Raw genomic sequence first — 13456 nt, forward strand, 5'->3', positions numbered from 1 at the left:
TGGCTGTGCGTGGAGGTCTGCCCTGCGCAGTGCCCACGGGCTGCAGGGGGACAGCCTGCTCCACCATGTGGAGCAGAAATGGCTGCAGAGACATTGAATGCCTTCCTCACCACTGTCTTCAACGTGGATGATGAGCTCTGGGAAACCCAGAGACATGAGTTGGAGGACTGTGACTGTGATAAGAATAAACCCCCGGACAACCCCAAACGTGTGTAGGGTTTGCTGCTGCAGCTGGATGCATGCAAGTCTACGAGACCCGCACGGGTTCATCCCGTGGAACTGCAAGGAGCTCCATAGGACTCCATTTCAGGGCCAGTTGTCTTTCACGTTTTCCGCACTTGGTTGGATACAGGAATTGAAAGTATAGGAGACAACTCTGTGAATGACACTGAGCCGGGAGGAACTGTTGATTCCCTGAGGGTGCGCAGGCCTTGCAGAGAGATCTGGACAAACTGAGGGGGTGCTTTTATAATTTCTTTGGGGAGCCCAGGTGTCTGATCATGCATCTTTGAATCATGGCTGGCGATCAGTTTCCTTTTATAGATTCCTTCCAATTGTTTTTTTAGCCCTAACCTGCATTGTTTCTGCTGGAGCCCTCGGGTACACATAAGATGTTCAGGTAGCACATGCTGCCAGCGCGGATCCGGGTCTCGTTACTCAGCCAAGCCAATTGAATGCTGTGAAGCACACCTTCCAAAATACGGATTAAAGGAACCTCGGCTCTGACAACACCACACAAGCACAAGATTTTGTTTGCTTTTGATTTAATAGCATATCTTTCTCTTTTAGTAACACTTCCGGTGATGCATGAATAAACAGAAGCAATCTATTAAAAAATGTCCGATGCAAACAAAATTCTCCCCGGGAGGATACTGTGGAAGACCGTGCTGAAGTCTAGGTAGACTACCTCAGCAGCCTTTCCCTCATCTACCCATCCGGTCACACGGTCATAGAAGGAGATGATGTTGGGCAAGCACAACCTGCCTTTCATGAGCCCGTGCTGGCCGGGCCCGATCCCCTGGATGTCATGCACGTGCCGTGTGATGTGTACGGAGATGATTTGCTCCGTAACTTTCCCTGGTACCGAGGTCAGGGAAGAGACAGGAGAGAGGAGAGTGGAGGAGTGCAGTGATGCGGCTGTGCTTGTGACAGCAGCAGACGCGTCACAGCGGGGGGGCGGGGCGTTGTCAGGAGGCTGTCAGAGTAGAGGCAGCGCTGCGGCACTTTGGCCTAGGCCTTCGGTGAGTGCGGTACGCACCTGCTAGCGGCTATGGCTCGGGTGGCTCGGGTGGTCTTCATCACCCTGGCGTTGATCGGAATCGTCCCTTTGGTAATTCTGCTCGTAAATGGCGATGTGCATGAGCACATTCAGCTGTATACGGAGCAGCCGAGTCCGGACATGGCTCAGCCACTGCACGGCACGGAGCAGGGGAGCCAGGGGCCGAGCTGGGAGGCCAAGGGAGCCCTGCTCCTTGATGCCCTGCTGCAGTGGCGGCTCTGGGTCTTGCCCGGAGTCCTTATCCTGTTCTTTGGCTTCCTGTGCTGCGTCAGGAAAACCAACTACTTGCCAGAGAGCAGAAGCAAGTTTGGGGTCTGTGTTGCAACCCTTGCCGTCTTCCTTACGCTCCTCTTCCTCAAGATAGCGCAACGTACGCTGGCCGCTGGCGACAGCGACCAGCAAAGTTCCAGCAGCGAGGAGGAGGAGGAGGAGGAGGAGGAGGAGGACGAGGAAGAGGAAGAGGAAGAGGACAGTGACTTGGACGAGACACGCGACGTAGGCAGAGTTTGGGCCGACAGCACCCAGTGGCCAGCGCCACACGCGGCCGGCAAGTGCCAGCTGGTGGAGGAGCTGGTGGACGACCTTCTTCGTGCCTGCCGAGGAAAAACGTGCCACAGCTTCGTGCCCCGGCTGCAGCCGGCCATCGGGGTGGCCTGCGTCTGTGAAGGATGGAGTGCCCAGGAAGACAACGTCATCTACCGCCTGCTCGTGCCCATGAGAGCTCCCCCTGGGCACGCCTTCCGTGTGGAGCTGGGCAACCCAAAGGGGGCATCAAAAAGGAAGTCCTGTCTGCGTGTGGAGCTGGAGTGCATGTGTGCGAGGGAGCGGCTGCTGGGGGACATGCTCTGCTTTCTCCACCACACTCGGAGGGAGCTGAGAGAAAACCAGGAAGCCAGCCTCCTCAACACCTTGTGCAGGGCCTCCTACCTGGACGTGCAGAAAACCACGCGCTGGTTCCAGCAGCGGGTGAAAGCAGCCTGGAAATGTCTGCCTCAGTCGCGTGACTGGGGCCTGGAGCTGGTGCCCTCCGACCACTCCTGCAAGATCAAGCTGACCCCCCCCTCCAAGAGCACCTTCACCATCGAGATGACTCTTGGGGTGCAGCTTGATGAATCGGGCACGTTCCTGAGCTTTGACTAGGCTCAGACTATGCTTCCGTCTTCTTCTCTGTTTCTGTCTTTCCAAGTATGTCCTTCTCTCTCTTAAATAAAACTAATAGTAGTATTAACCATACCAGCGCTCCTCTCGTTCTTCCCGCTGAGCACCGATGCTGAGCACGTAGGGATGTGCTGTGAGAAGAGAGGAGCACACAAAAGCGTGGCACTGACCTGTACCATGCAGGACTTAAGCTCTTCTGCCTACGCAGGTAAACCCACTATGAGGGGACCTGCTGAAAACTCAATTATCCCAGTTCCTGCATCATCACAGAGCATCGCCGTGTCTTATTCAAGCCGCCGGACCTTCCTCTGTGCTTGGCGTAAGGCAGATGGCTGTGTCAGCATCAGGGAAGGGAGATCTGGTACCTCAGCAAGCAGGGAGAAAATATGATCAAACAGCTTGTGGGTTGAGACAGGGACAGGGACATCTCTCACCAGCTACCATCCCAGCTTTTGGAAGACAAAGTCAATTTATTGCCAGTTAATGACAGGGTTGAACAGTGAAAACAAAGCAAATCTAAAAAAACCCACTTTTCTCCTACAACCTCTACTCTCAAGGCTCAACTTTACGCCTGAAACTTCAACCACCTCCCCGCAAGATGAGCAGGAGGGACAGGGGATGGGGCTGTGGTCAGTCCTTAATGTTTCGTCTCTGCTGCTCCTCCGTGGCCACTGTCTTCCCCCATGAAGGATGCTGCTGAATCCAGAACTGATCCTGTCTGAGCTTCCCACAGGCTGCAGCGCTCCAAGCCCTGCCCCAGCACGGCTTTGAACCGTGAGGTGTATCTGTCAGGCACTGCTCCACCCAGGTCCCCGTGGCTGGCAGCTCCCCCTGGCCTCCGCCCCCACTGCGGGCTGCTCTCCGTGGGCTGCAGCTCCAGCCCAGGGCTGCTCCATGTGCTTTGGCCTCCTCCAGGCCTCGTCCACTGCTGCACCGTGGGCTCCTTCCTGGCTGTGCGTGGAGGTCTGCCCTGCGCAGTGCCCACGGGCTGCAGGGGGACAGCCTGCTCCACCATGTGGAGCAGAAATGGCTGCAGAGACATTGAATGCCTTCCTCACCACTGTCTTCAACGTGGATGATGAGCTCTGGGAAACCCAGAGACATGAGTTGGAGGACTGTGACTGTGATAAGAATAAACCCCCGGACAACCCCAAACGTGTGTAGGGTTTGCTGCTGCAGCTGGATGCATGCAAGTCTACGAGACCCGCACGGGTTCATCCCGTGGAACTGCAAGGAGCTCCATAGGACTCCATTTCAGGGCCAGTTGTCTTTCACGTTTTCCGCACTTGGTTGGATACAGGAATTGAAAGTATAGGAGACAACTCTGTGAATGACACTGAGCCGGGAGGAACTGTTGATTCCCTGAGGGTGCGCAGGCCTTGCAGAGAGATCTGGACAAACTGAGGGGGTGCTTTTATAATTTCTTTGGGGAGCCCAGGTGTCTGATCATGCATCTTTGAATCATGGCTGGCGATCAGTTTCCTTTTATAGATTCCTTCCAATTGTTTTTTTAGCCCTAACCTGCATTGTTTCTGCTGGAGCCCTCGGGTACACATAAGATGTTCAGGTAGCACATGCTGCCAGCGCGGATCCGGGTCTCGTTACTCAGCCAAGCCAATTGAATGCTGTGAAGCACACCTTCCAAAATACGGATTAAAGGAACCTCGGCTCTGACAACACCACACAAGCACAAGATTTTGTTTGCTTTTGATTTAATAGCATATCTTTCTCTTTTAGTAACACTTCCGGTGATGCATGAATAAACAGAAGCAATCTATTAAAAAATGTCCGATGCAAACAAAATTCTCCCCGGGAGGATACTGTGGAAGACCGTGCTGAAGTCTAGGTAGACTACCTCAGCAGCCTTTCCCTCATCTACCCATCCGGTCACACGGTCATAGAAGGAGATGATGTTGGGCAAGCACAACCTGCCTTTCATGAGCCCGTGCTGGCCGGGCCCGATCCCCTGGATGTCATGCACGTGCCGTGTGATGTGTACGGAGATGATTTGCTCCGTAACTTTCCCTGGTACCGAGGTCAGGGAAGAGACAGGAGAGAGGAGAGTGGAGGAGTGCAGTGATGCGGCTGTGCTTGTGACAGCAGCAGACGCGTCACAGCGGGGGGGCGGGGCGTTGTCAGGAGGCTGTCAGAGTAGAGGCAGCGCTGCGGCACTTTGGCCTAGGCCTTCGGTGAGTGCGGTACGCACCTGCTAGCGGCTATGGCTCGGGTGGCTCGGGTGGTCTTCATCACCCTGGCGTTGATCGGAATCGTCCCTTTGGTAATTCTGCTCGTAAATGGCGATGTGCATGAGCACATTCAGCTGTATACGGAGCAGCCGAGTCCGGACATGGCTCAGCCACTGCACGGCACGGAGCAGGGGAGCCAGGGGCCGAGCTGGGAGGCCAAGGGAGCCCTGCTCCTTGATGCCCTGCTGCAGTGGCGGCTCTGGGTCTTGCCCGGAGTCCTTATCCTGTTCTTTGGCTTCCTGTGCTGCGTCAGGAAAACCAACTACTTGCCAGAGAGCAGAAGCAAGTTTGGGGTCTGTGTTGCAACCCTTGCCGTCTTCCTTACGCTCCTCTTCCTCAAGATAGCGCAACGTACGCTGGCCGCTGGCGACAGCGACCAGCAAAGTTCCAGCAGCGAGGAGGAGGAGGAGGAGGAGGAGGAGGAGGACGAGGAAGAGGAAGAGGAAGAGGACAGTGACTTGGACGAGACACGCGACGTAGGCAGAGTTTGGGCCGACAGCACCCAGTGGCCAGCGCCACACGCGGCCGGCAAGTGCCAGCTGGTGGAGGAGCTGGTGGACGACCTTCTTCGTGCCTGCCGAGGAAAAACGTGCCACAGCTTCGTGCCCCGGCTGCAGCCGGCCATCGGGGTGGCCTGCGTCTGTGAAGGATGGAGTGCCCAGGAAGACAACGTCATCTACCGCCTGCTCGTGCCCATGAGAGCTCCCCCTGGGCACGCCTTCCGTGTGGAGCTGGGCAACCCAAAGGGGGCATCAAAAAGGAAGTCCTGTCTGCGTGTGGAGCTGGAGTGCATGTGTGCGAGGGAGCGGCTGCTGGGGGACATGCTCTGCTTTCTCCACCACACTCGGAGGGAGCTGAGAGAAAACCAGGAAGCCAGCCTCCTCAACACCTTGTGCAGGGCCTCCTACCTGGACGTGCAGAAAACCACGCGCTGGTTCCAGCAGCGGGTGAAAGCAGCCTGGAAATGTCTGCCTCAGTCGCGTGACTGGGGCCTGGAGCTGGTGCCCTCCGACCACTCCTGCAAGATCAAGCTGACCCCCCCCTCCAAGAGCACCTTCACCATCGAGATGACTCTTGGGGTGCAGCTTGATGAATCGGGCACGTTCCTGAGCTTTGACTAGGCTCAGACTATGCTTCCGTCTTCTTCTCTGTTTCTGTCTTTCCAAGTATGTCCTTCTCTCTCTTAAATAAAACTAATAGTAGTATTAACCATACCAGCGCTCCTCTCGTTCTTCCCGCTGAGCACCGATGCTGAGCACGTAGGGATGTGCTGTGAGAAGAGAGGAGCACACAAAAGCGTGGCACTGACCTGTACCATGCAGGACTTAAGCTCTTCTGCCTACGCAGGTAAACCCACTATGAGGGGACCTGCTGAAAACTCAATTATCCCAGTTCCTGCATCATCACAGAGCATCGCCGTGTCTTATTCAAGCCGCCGGACCTTCCTCTGTGCTTGGCGTAAGGCAGATGGCTGTGTCAGCATCAGGGAAGGGAGATCTGGTACCTCAGCAAGCAGGGAGAAAATATGATCAAACAGCTTGTGGGTTGAGACAGGGACAGGGACATCTCTCACCAGCTACCATCCCAGCTTTTGGAAGACAAAGTCAATTTATTGCCAGTTAATGACAGGGTTGAACAGTGAAAACAAAGCAAATCTAAAAAAACCCACTTTTCTCCTACAACCTCTACTCTCAAGGCTCAACTTTACGCCTGAAACTTCAACCACCTCCCCGCAAGATGAGCAGGAGGGACAGGGGATGGGGCTGTGGTCAGTCCTTAATGTTTCGTCTCTGCTGCTCCTCCGTGGCCACTGTCTTCCCCCATGAAGGATGCTGCTGAATCCAGAACTGATCCTGTCTGAGCTTCCCACAGGCTGCAGCGCTCCAAGCCCTGCCCCAGCACGGCTTTGAACCGTGAGGTGTATCTGTCAGGCACTGCTCCACCCAGGTCCCCGTGGCTGGCAGCTCCCCCTGGCCTCCGCCCCCACTGCGGGCTGCTCTCCGTGGGCTGCAGCTCCAGCCCAGGGCTGCTCCATGTGCTTTGGCCTCCTCCAGGCCTCGTCCACTGCTGCACCGTGGGCTCCTTCCTGGCTGTGCGTGGAGGTCTGCCCTGCGCAGTGCCCACGGGCTGCAGGGGGACAGCCTGCTCCACCATGTGGAGCAGAAATGGCTGCAGAGACATTGAATGCCTTCCTCACCACTGTCTTCAACGTGGATGATGAGCTCTGGGAAACCCAGAGACATGAGTTGGAGGACTGTGACTGTGATAAGAATAAACCCCCGGACAACCCCAAACGTGTGTAGGGTTTGCTGCTGCAGCTGGATGCATGCAAGTCTACGAGACCCGCACGGGTTCATCCCGTGGAACTGCAAGGAGCTCCATAGGACTCCATTTCAGGGCCAGTTGTCTTTCACGTTTTCCGCACTTGGTTGGATACAGGAATTGAAAGTATAGGAGACAACTCTGTGAATGACACTGAGCCGGGAGGAACTGTTGATTCCCTGAGGGTGCGCAGGCCTTGCAGAGAGATCTGGACAAACTGAGGGGGTGCTTTTATAATTTCTTTGGGGAGCCCAGGTGTCTGATCATGCATCTTTGAATCATGGCTGGCGATCAGTTTCCTTTTATAGATTCCTTCCAATTGTTTTTTTAGCCCTAACCTGCATTGTTTCTGCTGGAGCCCTCGGGTACACATAAGATGTTCAGGTAGCACATGCTGCCAGCGCGGATCCGGGTCTCGTTACTCAGCCAAGCCAATTGAATGCTGTGAAGCACACCTTCCAAAATACGGATTAAAGGAACCTCGGCTCTGACAACACCACACAAGCACAAGATTTTGTTTGCTTTTGATTTAATAGCATATCTTTCTCTTTTAGTAACACTTCCGGTGATGCATGAATAAACAGAAGCAATCTATTAAAAAATGTCCGATGCAAACAAAATTCTCCCCGGGAGGATACTGTGGAAGACCGTGCTGAAGTCTAGGTAGACTACCTCAGCAGCCTTTCCCTCATCTACCCATCCGGTCACACGGTCATAGAAGGAGATGATGTTGGGCAAGCACAACCTGCCTTTCATGAGCCCGTGCTGGCCGGGCCCGATCCCCTGGATGTCATGCACGTGCCGTGTGATGTGTACGGAGATGATTTGCTCCGTAACTTTCCCTGGTACCGAGGTCAGGGAAGAGACAGGAGAGAGGAGAGTGGAGGAGTGCAGTGATGCGGCTGTGCTTGTGACAGCAGCAGACGCGTCACAGCGGGGGGGCGGGGCGTTGTCAGGAGGCTGTCAGAGTAGAGGCAGCGCTGCGGCACTTTGGCCTAGGCCTTCGGTGAGTGCGGTACGCACCTGCTAGCGGCTATGGCTCGGGTGGCTCGGGTGGTCTTCATCACCCTGGCGTTGATCGGAATCGTCCCTTTGGTAATTCTGCTCGTAAATGGCGATGTGCATGAGCACATTCAGCTGTATACGGAGCAGCCGAGTCCGGACATGGCTCAGCCACTGCACGGCACGGAGCAGGGGAGCCAGGGGCCGAGCTGGGAGGCCAAGGGAGCCCTGCTCCTTGATGCCCTGCTGCAGTGGCGGCTCTGGGTCTTGCCCGGAGTCCTTATCCTGTTCTTTGGCTTCCTGTGCTGCGTCAGGAAAACCAACTACTTGCCAGAGAGCAGAAGCAAGTTTGGGGTCTGTGTTGCAACCCTTGCCGTCTTCCTTACGCTCCTCTTCCTCAAGATAGCGCAACGTACGCTGGCCGCTGGCGACAGCGACCAGCAAAGTTCCAGCAGCGAGGAGGAGGAGGAGGAGGACGAGGAGGAGGACGAGGAAGAGGAAGAGGAAGAGGACAGTGACTTGGACGAGACACGCGACGTAGGCAGAGTTTGGGCCGACAGCACCCAGTGGCCAGCGCCACACGCGGCCGGCAAGTGCCAGCTGGTGGAGGAGCTGGTGGACGACCTTCTTCGTGCCTGCCGAGGAAAAACGTGCCACAGCTTCGTGCCCCGGCTGCAGCCGGCCATCGGGGTGGCCTGCGTCTGTGAAGGATGGAGTGCCCAGGAAGACAACGTCATCTACCGCCTGCTCGTGCCCATGAGAGCTCCCCCTGGGCACGCCTTCCGTGTGGAGCTGGGCAACCCAAAGGGGGCATCAAAAAGGAAGTCCTGTCTGCGTGTGGAGCTGGAGTGCATGTGTGCGAGGGAGCGGCTGCTGGGGGACATGCTCTGCTTTCTCCACCACACTCGGAGGGAGCTGAGAGAAAACCAGGAAGCCAGCCTCCTCAACACCTTGTGCAGGGCCTCCTACCTGGACGTGCAGAAAACCACGCGCTGGTTCCAGCAGCGGGTGAAAGCAGCCTGGAAATGTCTGCCTCAGTCGCGTGACTGGGGCCTGGAGCTGGTGCCCTCCGACCACTCCTGCAAGATCAAGCTGACCCCCCCCTCCAAGAGCACCTTCACCATCGAGATGACTCTTGGGGTGCAGCTTGATGAATCGGGCACGTTCCTGAGCTTTGACTAGGCTCAGACTATGCTTCCGTCTTCTTCTCTGTTTCTGTCTTTCCAAGTATGTCCTTCTCTCTCTTAAATAAAACTAATAGTAGTATTAACCATACCAGCGCTCCTCTCGTTCTTCCCGCTGAGCACCGATGCTGAGCACGTAGGGATGTGCTGTGAGAAGAGAGGAGCACACAAAAGCGTGGCACTGACCTGTACCATGCAGGACTTAAGCTCTTCTGCCTACGCAGGTAAACCCACTATGAGGGGACCTGCTGAAAACTCAATTATCCCAGTTCCTGCATCATCACAGAGCATCGCCGTGTCTTATTCAAGCCGCCGGACCTTCCTCTGTGCTTGGCGTAAGGCAGATGGCTGTGTCAGCATCAGGGAAGGGAGATCTGGTACCTCAGCAAGCAGGGAGAAAATATGATCAAACAGCTTGTGGGTTGAGACAGGGACAGGGACATCTCTCACCAGCTACCATCCCAGCTTTTGGAAGACAAAGTCAATTTATTGCCAGTTAATGACAGGGTTGAACAGTGAAAACAAAGCAAATCTAAAAAAACCCACTTTTCTCCTACAACCTCTACTCTCAAGGCTCAACTTTACGCCTGAAACTTCAACCACCTCCCCGCAAGATGAGCAGGAGGGACAGGGGATGGGGCTGTGGTCAGTCCTTAATGTTTCGTCTCTGCTGCTCCTCCGTGGCCACTGTCTTCCCCCATGAAGGATGCTGCTGAATCCAGAACTGATCCTGTCTGAGCTTCCCACAGGCTGCAGCGCTCCAAGCCCTGCCCCAGCACGGCTTTGAACCGTGAGGTGTATCTGTCAGGCACTGCTCCACCCAGGTCCCCGTGGCTGGCAGCTCCCCCTGGCCTCCGCCCCCACTGCGGGCTGCTCTCCGTGGGCTGCAGCTCCAGCCCAGGGCTGCTCCATGTGCTTTGGCCTCCTCCAGGCCTCGTCCACTGCTGCACCGTGGGCTCCTTCCTGGCTGTGCGTGGAGGTCTGCCCTGCGCAGTGCCCACGGGCTGCAGGGGGACAGCCTGCTCCACCATGTGGAGCAGAAATGGCTGCAGAGACATTGAATGCCTTCCTCACCACTGTCTTCAACGTGGATGATGAGCTCTGGGAAACCCAGAGACATGAGTTGGAGGACTGTGACTGTGATAAGAATAAACCCCCGGACAACCCCAAACGTGTGTAGGGTTTGCTGCTGCAGCTGGATGCATGCAAGTCTACGAGACCCGCACGGGTTCATCCCGTGGAACTGCAAGGAGCTCCATAGGACTCCATTTCAGGGCCAGTTGTCTTTCACGTTTTCCGCACTTGGTTGGATACAGGAATTGAAAGTATAGGAGACAACTCTGTGAATGACACTGAGCCGGGAGGAACTGTTGATTCCCTGAGGGTGCGCAGGCCTTGCAGAGAGATCTGGACAAACTGAGGGGGTGCTTTTATAATTTCTTTGGGGAGCTCAGGTGTCTGATCATGCATCTTTGAATCATGGCTGGCGATCAGTTTCCTTTTATAGATTCCTTCCAATTGTTTTTTTAGCCCTAACCTGCATTGTTTCTGCTGGAGCCCTCGGGTACACATAAGATGTTCAGGTAGCACATGCTGCCAGCGCGGATCCGGGTCTCGTTACTCAGCCAAGCCAATTGAATGCTGTGAAGCACACCTTCCAAAATACGGATTAAAGGAACCTCGGCTCTGACAACACCACACAAGCACAAGATTTTGTTTGCTTTTGATTTAATAGCATATCTTTCTCTTTTAGTAACACTTCCGGTGATGCATGAATAAACAGAAGCAATCTATTAAAAAATGTCCGATGCAAACAAAATTCTCCCCGGGAGGATACTGTGGAAGACCGTGCTGAAGTCTAGGTAGACTACCTCAGCAGCCTTTCCCTCATCTACCCATCCGGTCACACGGTCATAGAAGGAGATGATGTTGGGCAAGCACAACCTGCCTTTCATGAGCCCGTGCTGGCCGGGCCCGATCCCCTGGATGTCATGCACGTGCCGTGTGATGTGTACGGAGATGATTTGCTCCGTAACTTTCCCTGGTACCGAGGTCAGGGAAGAGACAGGAGAGAGGAGAGTGGAGGAGTGCAGTGATGCGGCTGTGCTTGTGACAGCAGCAGACGCGTCACAGCGGGGGGGCGGGGCGTTGTCAGGAGGCTGTCAGAGTAGAGGCAGCGCTGCGGCACTTTGGCCTAGGCCTTCGGTGAGTGCGGTACGCACCTGCTAGCGGCTATGGCTCGGGTGGCTCGGGTGGTCTTCATCACCCTGGCGTTGATCGGAATCGTCCCTTTGGTAATTCTGCTCGTAAATGGCGATGTGCATGAGCACATTCAGCTGTATACGGAGCAGCCGAGTCCGGACATGGCTCAGCCACTGCACGGCACGGAGCAGGGGAGCCAGGGGCCGAGCTGGGAGGCCAAGGGAGCCCTGCTCCTTGATGCCCTGCTGCAGTGGCGGCTCTGGGTCTTGCCCGGAGTCCTTATCCTGTTCTTTGGCTTCCTGTGCTGCGTCAGGAAAACCAACTACTTGCCAGAGAGCAGAAGCAAGTTTGGGGTCTGTGTTGCAACCCTTGCCGTCTTCCTTACGCTCCTCTTCCTCAAGATAGCGCAACGTACGCTGGCCGCTGGCGACAGCGACCAGCAAAGTTCCAGCAGCGAGGAGGAGGAGGAGGAGGACGAGGAGGAGGACGAGGAAGAGGAAGAGGAAGAGGACAGTGACTTGGACGAGACACGCGACGTAGGCAGAGTTTGGGCCGACAGCACCCAGTGGCCAGCGCCACACGCGGCCGGCAAGTGCCAGCTGGTGGAGGAGCTGGTGGACGACCTTCTTCGTGCCTGCCGAGGAAAAACGTGCCACAGCTTCGTGCCCCGGCTGCAGCCGGCCATCGGGGTGGCCTGCGTCTGTGAAGGATGGAGTGCCCAGGAAGACAACGTCATCTACCGCCTGCTCGTGCCCATGAGAGCTCCCCCTGGGCACGCCTTCCGTGTGGAGCTGGGCAACCCAAAGGGGGCATCAAAAAGGAAGTCCTGTCTGCGTGTGGAGCTGGAGTGCATGTGTGCGAGGGAGCGGCTGCTGGGGGACATGCTCTGCTTTCTCCACCACACTCGGAGGGAGCTGAGAGAAAACCAGGAAGCCAGCCTCCTCAACACCTTGTGCAGGGCCTCCTACCTGGACGTGCAGAAAACCACGCGCTGGTTCCAGCAGCGGGTGAAAGCAGCCTGGAAATGTCTGCCTCAGTCGCGTGACTGGGGCCTGGAGCTGGTGCCCTCCGACCACTCCTGCAAGATCAAGCTGACCCCCCCCTCCAAGAGCACCTTCACCATCGAGATGACTCTTGGGGTGCAGCTTGATGAATCGGGCACGTTCCTGAGCTTTGACTAGGCTCAGACTATGCTTCCGTCTTCTTCTCTGTTTCTGTCTTTCCAAGTATGTCCTTCTCTCTCTTAAATAAAACTAATAGTAGTATTAACCATACCAGCGCTCCTCTCGTTCTTCCCGCTGAGCACCGATGCTGAGCACGTAGGGATGTGCTGTGAGAAGAGAGGAGCACACAAAAGCGTGGCACTGACCTGTACCATGCAGGACTTAAGCTCTTCTGCCTACGCAGGTAAACCCACTATGAGGGGACCTGCTGAAAACTCAATTATCCCAGTTCCTGCATCATCACAGAGCATCGCCGTGTCTTATTCAAGCCGCCGGACCTTCCTCTGTGCTTGGCGTAAGGCAGATGGCTGTGTCAGCATCAGGGAAGGGAGATCTGGTACCTCAGCAAGCAGGGAGAAAATATGATCAAACAGCTTGTGGGTTGAGACAGGGACAGGGACATCTCTCACCAGCTACCATCCCAGCTTTTGGAAGACAAAGTCAATTTATTGCCAGTTAATGACAGGGTTGAACAGTGAAAACAAAGCAAATCTAAAAAAAACCCACTTTTCTCCTACAACCTCTACTCTCAAGGCTCAACTTTACGCCTGAAACTTCAACCACCTCCCCGCAAGATGAGCAGGAGGGACAGGGGATGGGGCTGTGGTCAGTCCTTAATGTTTCGTCTCTGCTGCTCCTCCGTGGCCACTGTCTTCCCCCATGAAGGATGCTGCTGAATCCAGAACTGATCCTGTCTGAGCTTCCCACAGGCTGCAGCGCTCCAAGCCCTGCCCCAGCACGGCTTTGAACCGTGAGGTGTATCTGTCAGGCACTGCTCCACCCAGGTCCCCGTGGCTGGCAGCTCCCCCTGGCCTCCGCCCCCACTGCGGGCTGCTCTCC

General features: G+C 55.7%; 2 protein-coding genes across 2 annotated transcripts; both read left to right on the forward strand.

Moving 5' to 3' along the window:
* Positions 1-959: 959 nt before the first annotated feature.
* On the forward strand, positions 960-2955 carry LOC124417269 (inositol 1,4,5-trisphosphate receptor-interacting protein-like 1). Its single transcript, XM_046901679.1, has 2 exons — positions 960-1241; positions 1640-2955. The coding sequence occupies exons 1-2, from the start codon at positions 960-962 to the stop codon at positions 2417-2419; spliced, it is 1062 nt and encodes a 353-aa protein (XP_046757635.1). The 3' UTR covers positions 2420-2955.
* Positions 2956-2962: 7 nt separating this feature from the next.
* Positions 2963-6340, forward strand: LOC124417270 (inositol 1,4,5-trisphosphate receptor-interacting protein-like 1). Its single transcript, XM_046901683.1, has 2 exons — positions 2963-4626; positions 5025-6340. The coding sequence occupies exons 1-2, from the start codon at positions 4345-4347 to the stop codon at positions 5802-5804; spliced, it is 1062 nt and encodes a 353-aa protein (XP_046757639.1). The 5' UTR covers positions 2963-4344; the 3' UTR covers positions 5805-6340.
* The last annotated feature ends 7116 nt before the right edge of the window (positions 6341-13456 follow it).

The sequence above is a fragment of the Gallus gallus genome, chromosome 1, assembly GCF_016699485.2.
Source record: "Gallus gallus isolate bGalGal1 chromosome 1, bGalGal1.mat.broiler.GRCg7b, whole genome shotgun sequence".
Classification (NCBI taxonomy): Eukaryota; Metazoa; Chordata; class Aves; order Galliformes; family Phasianidae; genus Gallus; species Gallus gallus.

What these genes read in the sequence shown, in the direction of transcription:
- LOC124417269 (XM_046901679.1), top strand. Translation starts at nt 960, where the DNA reads ATGATGTTGGGCAAGCACAACCTGCCTTTCATGAGCCCGTGCTGGCCG. An exon ending in CACTTTGGCCTAGGCCTTCG is followed by an intron (nt 1,242 to 1,639) that starts GTGAGTGCGGTA and finishes CTCTTCCTCAAG; the next exon opens with ATAGCGCAACGTACGCTGGC.
- LOC124417270 (XM_046901683.1), top strand. Translation starts at nt 4,345, where the DNA reads ATGATGTTGGGCAAGCACAACCTGCCTTTCATGAGCCCGTGCTGGCCG. An exon ending in CACTTTGGCCTAGGCCTTCG is followed by an intron (nt 4,627 to 5,024) that starts GTGAGTGCGGTA and finishes CTCTTCCTCAAG; the next exon opens with ATAGCGCAACGTACGCTGGC.